This window comes from Talpa occidentalis, unplaced genomic scaffold (assembly GCF_014898055.3).
Source record: "Talpa occidentalis isolate TD23 unplaced genomic scaffold, MPIMG_talOcc4v2.1 talOcc4.9, whole genome shotgun sequence".
NCBI classification, from domain to species: domain Eukaryota; kingdom Metazoa; phylum Chordata; class Mammalia; order Eulipotyphla; family Talpidae; genus Talpa; species Talpa occidentalis.
This window is the reverse complement of record NW_023605305.1, coordinates 94,426,588-94,439,798: the sequence shown is the minus strand read 5'-3', so window position 1 is coordinate 94,439,798 and position 13,211 is coordinate 94,426,588. Positions and strand designations below refer to the sequence as shown.

The 13,211-nt window shown below is 35.3% G+C and overlaps 1 protein-coding gene across 1 annotated transcript in view; it reads right to left on the bottom strand.

Annotated features, from left to right (window-relative positions):
• The window catches only part of BTBD8 (BTB domain containing 8), a 79,601-nt gene that overhangs the window by 23,196 nt on the left and 43,194 nt on the right, over positions 1–13,211 (bottom strand). The window contains exons 6-9 of the mRNA XM_037498474.2: positions 12,706–12,786; positions 10,418–10,514; positions 4,469–4,557; positions 3,921–4,023 (exon numbers count right to left, since the gene is read on the bottom strand). Coding sequence (XP_037354371.1) covers positions 3,921–4,023; positions 4,469–4,557; positions 10,418–10,514; positions 12,706–12,786 — 370 coding nt within the window. The remainder of the gene's footprint in view (positions 1–3,920; positions 4,024–4,468; positions 4,558–10,417; positions 10,515–12,705; positions 12,787–13,211) is intronic.

The window sequence follows — 13,211 nt, the reverse complement described above, 5'->3', positions numbered from 1 at the left end:
TCTAGTTCTTTAATCCATTTTGAGTTGATTTTTGTGTATGGTGTGAGGTAGTGGTCAAGCTTCATTCTTTTGCATGTAGCGACCCAATTTTCCCAGCATCATTTATTGAACATACTTTCTTTGCTCCAATGCATAGCCTTTGCTCCTTTGTCAAGATTAGTTGGCCATAAATCTGTGGGTTAATTTCTGGATTTTCTATTCAATTCCATTGGTCTGTGTGTCTGTTCTTGTTCCAATACCATGCAATTTTGATGATTATGGCTTTGTAGTAGAGTTTGAAGTCTGGGAGTGTGATGCCTCTATTCCCTTCTTTTTTTTTCAGGAGAGCTTTGGCTATTCAGGGTTTTTGGTGATTCCATTTGAATTTCATCAGTAATTGTTCTATTTCTTTGAAGAATGACATTGAAATTTTTATTGGACTAGCATTCAATCTGTATATTGCTTTTGGTAGGATGGCCATTTTAATAATGTTTATTCTTCCAATCCATGAGCAGGGGATGTCTTTCCATTTCTTTGTGTCTTCTTCTATTTCTTTTAACAGTGTTTTATAGTTTTCTTTGTATAGGTCCTTTACCTCTTTTGTTAGATTTATTCCCAAATATTTGATTTTTTTTGTTTCAATAATAAAAGGGATGGTTTTTTAGATTTCTTCTTCTTCACATTTATTGTTTGTGTATAGGAAGGCTACTGACTTTTGCGTGTTGATTTTGTATCCTGCCACTTTACTGAACTGATTGATGAGTTGAATTAGTTTTTCTGTGGAGTTTTTGGGGTTCTCTATGTATATTATCATATCATATGCAAATAGTGATAGTTTGACTTCTTCTTTTCCTATTTGGATTCCTTGTATGTCTTTCTCTTGTCTTATTGCTCTGGCTAGGACTTCCAGTATTATATTGAAAAGCAGTGGTGAGAGTGGACATCCTTGTCTTGTTCCAGATCTTAATGGAATTGCTTTCAGCTTTTCACCATTGAGAATGATACTGGGTGTTGGCTTGTCATATATGGGCTTTATGATGTTGAGGTATGTTCCTTGTAACCCAAGAATTTCAAGGGTTTTTATCATGAATGGGTGTTGCACTTTGTCGAAAGCTTTCTCAGCATCTATTGACATTATCATATGGTTTTTATATTTCTTTTTGTTGATGTGTTGGATAACATTGATTGATTTTCGGATGTTGAACCATCCTTGTGTCCCTGGAATGAATCCTACTTGGTCATGGTGAATTATCTTGTGGATACATTGTTGGATTGTGGTAGCTAAAATTTTATTGAGGATTTTTGCATCAGTGTTCATTAGGGAGATTGGCCTGTAGTTTTCTTTTTTTGTGTTGTCCTTCTTTGGTTTTGGTATTAGTGTAATGTTGGCTTCATAGAACGTGTTTGGTATTGTCCCTTCCTTCTCAATTTTTTGGAAGAGTTGGTATAGGATAGGCACTACTTCATCTCTGAATGTTTGGTAGAATTCATTTGTAAATCCATCAGGTCCAGGGCTTTTGTTTTGGGGGAGGTTTTTGATTACCATTTCAATTTCGCTGCTTGTAATTGGTCTGTTTAGGTGTTCTATTTCTTCTTTATCTAGCTTTGGGTGATTGTAGAGTTGTAGGAATTTGTCCGCCTCCTCTAGATTGTTGAACTTGTTTCCATATAACTGTTCATAGTAGTTACTGATTATTTTTTTGATTTCTGCTGTGTCCGTTGTGATTTCTCTTTCATTTATGATTCTGTTTATTTGTGCTTTCTCCCTTATTTCTTCTGTGAGCCTGGCTAGGGGTTTGTCTATTTTATTGATTTTTTCAAAGAACCAGCTCTTGGTTTCATTGATCTTTTGGATTGTTTTTTTTAGTTTCAATTTCATTTATTTCTGCTTTGGTTTTTATTATTTCTTTTCTTCTACTGGTTTTGGGGTTTTTTGTTGTTCTTTTTCTAGATCTTTGAGCTTCGAGATTAGGTTGTTTCTTTGAGTTCTTTCTTGTTTCTTGATGTGAGCCTCTATTGCTATATATTTTCCTCTTATTACTGCTTTTGCTGCATCCCATACATTTAGGAAATTGGTGTCCTCATTGTCATTCAGTAATTGCTCAATCTTAAATGCAACTATTTGATTACTATTGGTCTCTCCCACTAGGCTGTTACTGAGTTTGAACTGTGTCTGTTTTAGCTCACCACTGTATAATTCACCCAGCTTCCAGCACAAAACTGGGTCACAGAAGACACTCAGACGTTTGTTGATCTGTTAACATCATCAGAAACTAAGAGTCTATAAGTGAATTTCTAAGTCAAGTTTAATCTTGAAGATCAAAATTTTTAAAAACTTCACCCATTTACCAAGATTGTTTTTAATGTATTATATATTTCAACTGCTTTATCTGAGTTAAAAAGCTATACTTTGTTATATATGAAGTTCTTTTTCAGCACATCATTTTTTCCTCCTCTGATGATTTTCTGAGTAACTGTGCAATTACTAAGAGTTCGAAGCAATAAGCCCAATTTGCTCTACTACAGCAATTGTAGTAGAGTCGAATTTAAGATATTCAAATAAACTCAGCAGGTATCTACCAAGTGCTTATTACATATAAGTTGAGTCTGAGGAAACAATCTTTTTAAAAATACAGATCCAGAACAGAGTTTTTATAATTTAGCTTGGAATCTATTGGAAAACTAAATGATGGGGATCAATAATAACATAGGTGATTTGTGATATTATTCTTTATTGGTATGAACACACAGCATTAAATGTAGAGTAGCTTGGGCCTCCCTGGTAGTGCAGCAGGTTGAGCACGGCGCTGTGAGGCTGTCTGCAGCCTCTGTAAAACGGGTTCGATTCCCGGCTGGCCAGGGAGATTCCCACATGGTGTGGCAGACCTCTCCTGTCGTGCCTGCTGCTCCCCTCAGCAGTGCTTTCAGTCTGTCTGCCTGTTCTGCTCCCCACTCTGACTGTGGTGAATCCTCTCACCCTTCCGTGCCTCTGGCCTGTACCCCAACTATTGTATAAATTAAAAAAATAAATCTTAAATGTAGAGTAGCTTGAGGTTCAAAGATGGGAAAAAATGTGATACTTCTAGACCACTCACGTTAACTTTTAAATGAACAGTTAATATAATACACGATTCAAACTCCAAAAATATATAAAGGGCAACACTAACACCTTCCTTTCCTTCTTGTGTCCAAGCTATTTATTTCCCTTCATCAATGTTATTATTATTTGTTCTCTGTATCTTCAATGCTATTCATTTTTTGTATCTTTCTAGTTATTTTATACACAAATAAAAATATAATGTAATTTTCCCTTATTTACGCCAATGGAGGCATTAATATGCACAACAGTCTGTACTCTGCCTTTTACATTTAGTATATATTGAGTATTTTCCCTCCAAATATAAAGAGCCTTGTTATTTTAATAGTGATGAAATAATCCACAATAGGCATTAGCTATACTTATAGACATTTACATTGTTTTCACCTTTTTGCTATTACAGTGTTGTAATGATGGTAACATAATAGATAACATTATTGTACACATGTCAATATAAATATGAATTCCTGATTTTGCTTATAATCTTTTTTTTTTTTTTTTGCTTACTGCATCTTAGGTAATCTTTTTTGGGTGTGTGTGTGGCTTCTGAATTCTGTATCCTTACTCCTCTGCCCAAGTTATAAAATAATTCTTCAGGGTTTATTTTCGTGTTTCAATGTTTTATTTTTTGTATGTTCATATCGTTGACCTGTTTGGAATATATCCTGGCATACCAAGATGTGAGGTACAGATTCAACTTAAATTTTTTTCCAGCTAGCTGCCTAGTTCTCTCATCTTGCTTTTATCATATAATTCTACTGTTATATTAAAAACATTGAGAATAACTGTACAAAATTGAAAAATTTTTTGATAAACACAAACAAGAGTATTAAGTTATACTTACTAAGGACTGAATCAACCCATTAAGACAACTTTTCTGAATCTCAGGAGGTACATTTGCAAAGCTTCTTTCAGACCAAAATCTTGCAAAATGCTTTACAACACACCTGTTAAAAATAAAAAATATCCCAACTTGGAGAAATGAAAATATTTTCATTAATCTAATAAAATTTTAATTTTTAATAATGATATAAGTTGTACATATATAAGTATATAGAATTATTTTTTTGACTAACCATACATTAATTTAGTGAACTCTATGATGGACTTAACTATGATCTCCCTTTTCTGTCAATGTATATTTTCAATCCACTTTGGGTTAGGTGCATGGATTTTAACATCAGTAACCATAGTTCAGCTAAATAAAATTGATCCCAAGTGTCTTGAGTAATATCTCAATCAATAGCTCTCCTCAATTGTCACAACTAGTTAAGCATTTAAAGCAACATACATTGTCATCAAGAAAACAGACCAATTCTAAAATTTCCCAGAAACAAGGCAAATGGAAAAATCCCTAAATTAACGGTATCAGTGCTACATCAGGTCACTTACTTCATGCAGTCATCAAAAAGACTTTCCACTCCAACTGAATGAGCAATAATCAGGCATTCTAGAATAGATGTCAAACTTCTGGGAACAGGCTAAAATTGACAGAAAACACTACATTTATTCTTTTTCAATGTACAGAGGCTAAAAGTATTTGGTTCATAAAGATGATTTGAATTATATTTCTAAAATGCAGAATGTGTAATTCAAAAGTCTATTATTCTGGGCCTCCCCAGTGGTGCAGTGGGTTGAGCACAGCGCTGTGAAGCTGTCTACAACCTCTCCAGCGTGGTTTCGATCCCCTGCCGGCCAGGGAGATACCCACATGGCACAGCAGACCTTTCCTGCCTCGCCTGCTGCTCCCCTCAGCAGTGTTTTTCGGCCCATCTGCTTGTTCTGCTCCCTGCTCTGTCTCTGGTATATCCTCTCACCCTCCTGCACTTCTGGCCTGTACCCCAGTTCTTGCAAAAATAAATAAATCTTAAAAAAAAAAGTCTATTATTCTTTTAAAATAATCACTAATAACCTTTAGTTTTTATAGAATAGCATTTGAGCTTTTAGGAGCCAGAATGCAATTTTTATTCTAATTTCAATTAGCTTAATTTTTTTTGCTAAAGTAAAAATTGTATAATAATTTCTAGCACATCACATTGCCATACAGCCATATGGTAACTGATACCTAAAGTATAAATAGAACATGAAGTTTATGTGCAGTAGGATTTTATCTGGCCTTAGATAAAATGATAGAATTTAATTAATCATAATTATATAACATTGTTTCAAAGCACACATATAGAAGTACTGAACTCAAACAACAAATAAATAAAATGTAGATAAAAGTGATGAAAACAGCTCACTGTTCTGTGTTAAGTCTCTGTGCTGCATGTTGCCTGTGATGTATTTTTAATTTTTGGACTATGTTCCTAAGCACATCTATTGGCATTAGTCTGGGTAAAGTTCAACTTCTCCTTTGTACACATGCATTATTTGCAATTTGAGGTTATACACTTAATAAAGACTACAATCAGCCAATTTGTCTCTAAATGTGTCCTCCTGAAAAATGCCTGCTCTCAGTATTTCCAACTTTTTAAGTGAGGAATTGCTATTAATTTGATTTTCTAATATTCTTCTCCTAAGTGTTATATTAGTGTTTAAGAAATTGAATATATTTTGCTTTGCATATTAACAATTTAGTTATTCCCTGAGATAACTGAAGGTACTCTAAGTTTTCCTAAATTCAGAAGTAGCTCTCACTATATAGAATATACAGTGTTAATCTTACCAAGTTAAATAAATGGGTTTTCTGATGCCTTCAGATGAGAATATCAAACTAGTATGAGGGAAGAACTACTTGTATAGATATACTTGACTAACTAAAAATACCCAAAGTCTGAAAAACTATAAAAGTAAGCACAAAGTTAAAAAGTCCAGCAATCTAATTTTATTCCTACTTTAGGAATAACCAGCCCTCTACAATACAAGGCCCACTAGCTGATGTATAACTTAAGAGTGATATTCATAAAACTATGAAAATACTAATTTGCTATTTAAAGCTGAGGCTGGCTACTACAGCTTGTGGGTCAAATCTAACCCACTGCTGTTTCTGAGAATAAAGTTTTAATGGAACACTGCTATTGGAGAGCTAAGTAGCAAAGGTAAGTAGTCGTGATGGCATATGCCCACAAAGCCTGGAATACTTACCATGTGACCTTTTCAGAAAAAGGTTAATGACTTCTGGCTTACAAGTTTGACTTTAGCTTTGAGAATTCAACTTTTATGGAAAAGTTGATTCCCAAGTGTTTTTGTAGCAGGATGACTGACTCTAAGTCCTTTTCAAAATTTGCATACAGAGATTGGGAACATATATATTTAAATCATTACCTAAAATATATTTTTAAATTGATGACAAAAATTATATACCCACAATAATCTTATAAATTATTGTATCTGAAAATTTTAATCAAGTTAAAGGCAAGGTTGTAATGTTAATGAAATGACAGAAGCTAGCTTGCCAAGAGTTCCAGGGCTAGTTAACCAGTTAACCATCACATAACCAAAATTGTATTGCTGCAGAGAATATTTTTATAGGCTTAGTGTATTTAAGTCACTACCAAAAGATGGCTTAGATTATAGAGTCACAACTTACTTATTGAAAATATTAAAATATGTAAAGGAAAAATTTAAAGATCAGGTCAATAAAAACAGAAATCACACTCCCAAATATGTTACCATAGTAATACAGACTATATGAAAATTAAGTAAAAAAGTTTTCAACAAAATACCATGTTGCTAATTTTTAAAATCTTGCATTTTGCAAAGGCATAATTTGTCTTTTTTATTTTAAAAACTAAGTGGATTATTGAAAATAAAATACAAGAAGATGCATATAACCTACATATGAATATATGAAAAATAGTGGCAATGGTTCAAAGACTATCCATAAAAGATTACTTTTAAAATGTTAGCTATAGGGCCTCCCCGGTGGCGCAGCGGTTGAGCGCTGGGTTGTGAAGCTGAAGCTGCCCGCAGCCTCGGCAGCGCTGGTTCGATCCCTGGCTGCCGGGCGAGGGTCCCACATGGCGCGCAGACCTCTTGCCGCCCGCTGCTCCCCTCAGCAGTGTTCTTCGTCCGTCTGCCTGTTCTGCACCCTGCTCTGGCTCTGGTGAATTCTCTCACCCTCCCGCGCTTCTGACTGTACCCAGTGCTTGTATAAATAAATAAATCTTTTAAAAAAATAAATAAAATAAAATGTTAGCTATAATTGGTTTATGAAAAAGTCTCAGTTTTAAGGAATTATTAACATAAAATCTTTTTTTAAGAGGTTCTGTTTCTACTGAAATACACTGCTCAGGGGAGCCGCGGGCGAGACAGGAGAGGTCTGCTGCACCGGATGTGAGTTAGCTCCCTGGCTGGGGATCGAACTCAGGCTACAGCAGTAACAGCACTGAGACGTAACCCCTAGGCCACCAGGGAGGCCTCCTAAAACTTTTTTCTTGCTATTGTTGTCAAACTCCCTTTTTTACCCCCATCCCTTACTAACATTATGAGAAAATTCTAATACATACTGATTATTTTTGATACTGAAATTCAGCACAACACTGTTTAAATAACTATCCTATCTGATATAAATCTTTCCTGTCCCCATCACCAATGACATTTATAGTTGAAATATCTGGAATAGGGAGGAGAGCATTGTCTGGTCTTTTGTGCCTCCATTTTCTGGGTCTAATTCAGGTGGAAGAGAAATATAGAAGGCTCTGGTCACCTGATGTAACTAACCAAAGAACAAGCTGGTAGTAGGGAGATGCCCTTGACTTCGCTCTAACCCAGAAATGGATGGCCTTTGCTGACATGGTGACTCTTTTAAGGGTAGACTGAACTTTACCCTAGCTTCTCAGTGGATAGTCTTGTAATGGTTCATGATGCACAATGCCTTCCCAGATGGGGCACAGTATCCTTTAGCCCTGTATGAGACTCCTCTTATCTTCAAAGACCACTAAAATCCACTCTTTCCCTATGTACCATGTGTAACTGGAGTGTAGAATGGATTCCTCATGCTTTTTTTCTATGTATGATAATAACGATTGTCCCTAATCACTAGGACAGTGGTACTGGCTTCTCTAGCAGACCTCCTTTTCCTTTTAGAAATCTCCAATGTTGGGCCTCCCCAGTGGCACAAGGGGTTAAGTCTCAGCACAATGAAGCTATCTGCAGCACAAATTCTATCCCTGACCAGGGAGGTGACCCACATGGCGCAGCAGATTTCTCCTGTCTCGCCTGCTGCTCCCCTCAGCAATGTATTTCAGTCAATCTGCCTGTTCTGCTCCCCACTCTGTCTCTGGTGAATCCTCTCAGGTGAATCCTCTGTCTCTGGTGAATCCAGGCACCTCTGGCCTGCACCCCAGATCTTGTGTGCATAAATAAATTTTTTTTTTTTTAAACTTAAGACTTGCTTCTCAACCTGCTGCACTACCGGGGAGGCCTGCATAAATAAATCTTTTTTTAAAAAAATATTTATTTATTTATTTATACAAGAACTGGGGTACAGGCCAGATGTGCGGGAGGGTGAGAGGATTCACCAGAGAAAGAGCAGGAACAGAACAGGCAGACTGTTGAAATACACTGCTGAAGGGAGCAGCGGGCGTGACAGGAGAGGTCTGCCGCACCATGTGGGACCCTCGCCAGCCAGCCGGGATCGAACCAGCGCTGCAGAGACTGCGGACAGCTTCACAGCGTGGCGCTCAACTGCCTGTGCCACCAGGGGAGGCCCCAAATCATTTTTTTTTTTTTAAAGAAATCTCCAATGTTCAAGTATACTTTGATGAGATGCAAATTCTAGGCTCTTCCCCAAAATCAAGTTTTCTTCCTTAATGGAAGAGTGAGTTGATTTTACAGATATGGTAGATGTCTGTCTAGGGGATGGGAAGACATGTTTCCTCATTGCAGATGATCCTATCTTTAATTTTTATTTGGGATATGCTTGGTTCTCCTTCTAACTTTCAGTTGGCTGGGAAGATGGGAGAAGTAGATGACAGAGAAGGAAAAATCCTTTATCATAATTCTTCACTTTCCACAAATTCCTATGGAAGAGGATTATAGATGCCTATGGTTATATTATGTAATGCCTCCAAGGTTATATATAAGTTACAAAATCTTTGCAACACACTTGTATGATAAAATTTAGGGAAATTAATTGACACTTATCAGTTACAGTGCTGGGGCACTGTAGACTGATCTTCTAGTTCCCTTACTTATAGAGACTGGAATGAATGGCTGATTAAAGGCAGCTGAGATATAACTTTCTGGTTGTGGTGCTAGATCCTGCCATTCACAGTTCTGTTACAGTTCAACTTATAGAGAATTAGCAAAGTTCCAACCACCACAAAAATCTAAATTTACAAAAATGTAAATGCTATGAGAATAATTAAAATTTCTTAATTACAATTCCCAAAATGCATATTTTTGCCTCCAGCACCCAATAACATAAGAATATTGATGTAAACAGTTAAGATTTGTTTCTTGTTTATTATAAAAGCAGCACATGATAATTGTAGAAAATTTGCAAAATGCAGAAAGGCACAAAGAGGAAAAAAAAATCTACAATCACAGAGTAAATTAAAATAATGGAGACTCGAAGAATAATATAAAAAATGACATTTGCACAAATGCATAGTATGGGATTTTCTGTAGATAATAAATCTATGTTTGCATGAACTTATATTTAAAACTCAGTATTTATACTTCACTTTGGGAGATAGGTAGAAGAGAAGTGTATAAAATCCCAAGCACATAAAGAGAAGCAATAGGAAGGAGAAATATACTTCTGGGAAAAGAAGTGATGAAACACTGTGATAAATATACTTTGATAAGTGGAGAAGGTAAGCCTGGTTCCTGACTTCCTTTTTCTTAGTTCCAAACCCTGGAGATTCCACTTTTGAATGAGAGGATATGCCTATATCCTTTCAATAAGTCCCCAATTCAATTTTATTTTATTTAAAATGATCAGAATTAATTTTGATTATTAATTTTGGTATTTTTCTCAAGCCATCATACCATGATTATCTTTCAACTAGAGCTCCCAGTAGTAATATGGACAATGTTTTTAAGATTTTAGGCACTATTCACTATCATAATTAAAAATCTAGTAGGAAAAATGAAAAATTCATTCACTATGATTTTTTTCCCCTAGATTTAGAAAAAAATCATCTTAAAATATCAATTTCAGAAGGTGACTATGGTGAATAGCAAAGGTCAGACAGAAAAGATTTCTGTGACCTTCTTGGTATCTGGATACCAAGTCAGTATTTATTTCCTATAAATGCAGATTTTCTGTCATTGTACAAAGTTGCATATGATTAAAATTAGATTTTGGCTGTGAAAAAAATTAAAGATCTAATAGGTAATAATGGGCAATTTTCAGCACTGGGTAAAAGATTACTGAGACTGAATAATTACCTTCTGAAAGAAATTACAGTAATCTCTTCTTAAAACATAGATGGCTACTTCTTTTAATCCTTCCAGTCCATACATATCAGCCATATTGAGTATCTGGCTAAAATAAAAACAGGTAAACTGTTAATTCTTCACTTTAAAAACTAAGACATATTATACAGTAATTTCCTAAAAAATATATATCTATTTAGGCAAAAGAATAATCTTAAAGGGCAAAAAGGGTCAAGAAGTATAAACTTCCAGATATGTAATAAATAAGTACAGTATGGCAAGAATAGTCAATAATATTGTGTTGCATATTAGAAAGTTGCCAAGATTTACTTTTTTTTTTTTTTAATACTTTTTTTTTTTATAGAGGCATGTTTTATTTATTTATTTGTTTGTTTGTTTTGTTTATACATGCACTGGGTACAGTCAGAAGCGCGGGAGGGTGAGAGAATTCACCAGAGCCAGAGCGGAGAGCAGAGCAGGCAGAAGGACCGAAGCACACTGCTGAGGGGAGCAGCGGGCGGCAGGAGAGGTCTGCGCGCCATGTGGGACCCTCCTCCAGTGGCCAGGGATCGAACAGTCGCTGCAGAGGCTGCGGGCAGCTTCGCAACCCAGCGCTCAACCGCTGCGCCACTGGGGAGGCCCAACCAAGATTTACTTTTAAGAGTAAATCTTAAGGGGCCTCCCTGGTGGTGCAAGGGGTTAAGTCTCAGCACTATGAAGCTATCCGAAGCCACTGCAGCAAGAGTTCTATCACCGACCAGGGAGGTGACCCACATAGCACAGCAGACTTCTCCTGTCTTACCTCCTGCTCCCTTTCAGCAGCGTATTTCAGTAGATCTGCCTGTTCTGCTCCACACTTTGTCTCTGGTGAATCCTCTCACCCTCCCACACCTTTGGCCTGCACCCTGGCTCTTGTATGCATAAATACATTAACCTTAAAAAAAAAGTCCTAAAAGTTATCTCTCTCTCTCTCTCTCTCACATGCACACATCGGTAACTTTGTATGGTAACCTATAGTGAACTAGATTACAGTAACTAGATTACTTCACTGTGTATAGACATAGTGAATTATTACGTTGCACACCTGAAACAAAGACGATGTTATATGAATTTTTACCTCAATAAAACTTTTTTTCTAAAAAAGAATAATCTGAATTATTTTAATTCTAACTTTCTGCCCTACATAATAGATACTCCTTATAGATTATAAAAGACACAGTGGACATAGGCCAAAAGTTGAAAGCACTCTCTAGCACATGATTTGATTAATTGAGAAAAACAAGAAATAAATTTGGAGATGTTTCAGTTAAATGCCCTTATATACTCAGTGATCTATACAGTAACATCCAGGAAACTGCCTCTAAGGCTATAAAAGTTATAAAACTCTTTGCAACAAATTTGTATAATAAAAACTTAAGGGGAGGACAATTCATCGAAACTTATCACATTGAAAATGACTTTAAATGACCCTAAAAGTGGAAACAACATGACTCAGAGGTTTCTGTTGCTTCTTTCATTTGGCAAGTATTTCTGAGCATCCACACAGACTTAGGTACTTTAGGAAACTTGAGAGCATGATACAGTTATACATATAAGTTCCCAGGAGGAAAAACTTCAGTACTTGGTCCCTATGACTCATGATACTTTCTCCCCAAAATCATATTTATTCAGTTTGTAATTAAAGGCACTGATGAATATTTAACATTAAAAGAACAACTTTCATTTGTCTGATATTAGAATAGCAATAAAAGAGGACATCCAAAAAATAAAAAAGCGAGCTAGAATTTCACTCTCAGTAGGATCTCAGCAACTTAAATGGCATTTCACTCCAGTGTACTTGAGAATCACATCATTGTTGATCTACAGGACAAATGTATCCTTAAAATAATTTTAAGATTTTTTTCTTTTTCCTTTTCTTTTGCTGTTTAAAAAAAAATGTTTTAAAAAATAAGGTAGTTAAACAGCTGCTAGAAATTTGTTTTTTTCCACCTCCGACCCCCTTAGCTGATAAAAATTTGATAAAATTCAATTTTATTTAATAAATATGTCATTTATTTTCCAAAATGAATGTTCTTCTAACATAAGTTAAATCTAACACTTTTTTAATCTTATTAGTGTGAGTTGCCAGATCATCCTTTCTCTATTTTTAGAGATATTCATAAAACACACACAATATATGGCAAAATAGACAATAAAAATGAAATTTCTACTTATTGACACTTTGAAATAAAGCTAAACAAAGCAAAAGTCACTAAATATTAGTACTTTTATATTTGAAATCATTAAAAAGTAATACATACCCAACATTAGCATTGTCTGGAAAGTCCAAAGTTCCTCCATATATAAAATGCATCATAATATTCATTTCTACATGGTTTATACTAAAAAATAAAAGAAAACTAAGCTCAAATCCAGATGTATTTAAGGCTTAGCAGATATCAATAATATGCTTGCTATATTAAACTTTTAGCTTAAAATTCTAATCTCTCTTTTATCTGAAGAATACCTTCTTCAAAAAACATCCATACAACTATGCCATGAATTAAAAGTAAAGTATAAGTGCAGCTAGGGATTTTACTTAAGTTTAAAGTGTTACTGGTATGTTATCAAATTATTTGTTAACCATCTTCTGTAATTCCCAATTCACTGAGAAATCTTCTCTTCAACATCTTTGAAATATTGCCTCTGGTCTTGCCTAAAGCCTTTTATGGACGACTCAATTCACTAGAAAGATTCTTGTTGTGCTATATAGATTTTTAAATTTATAATATCTATCCAATGACTCTCAGTACATGAACATCCTCAT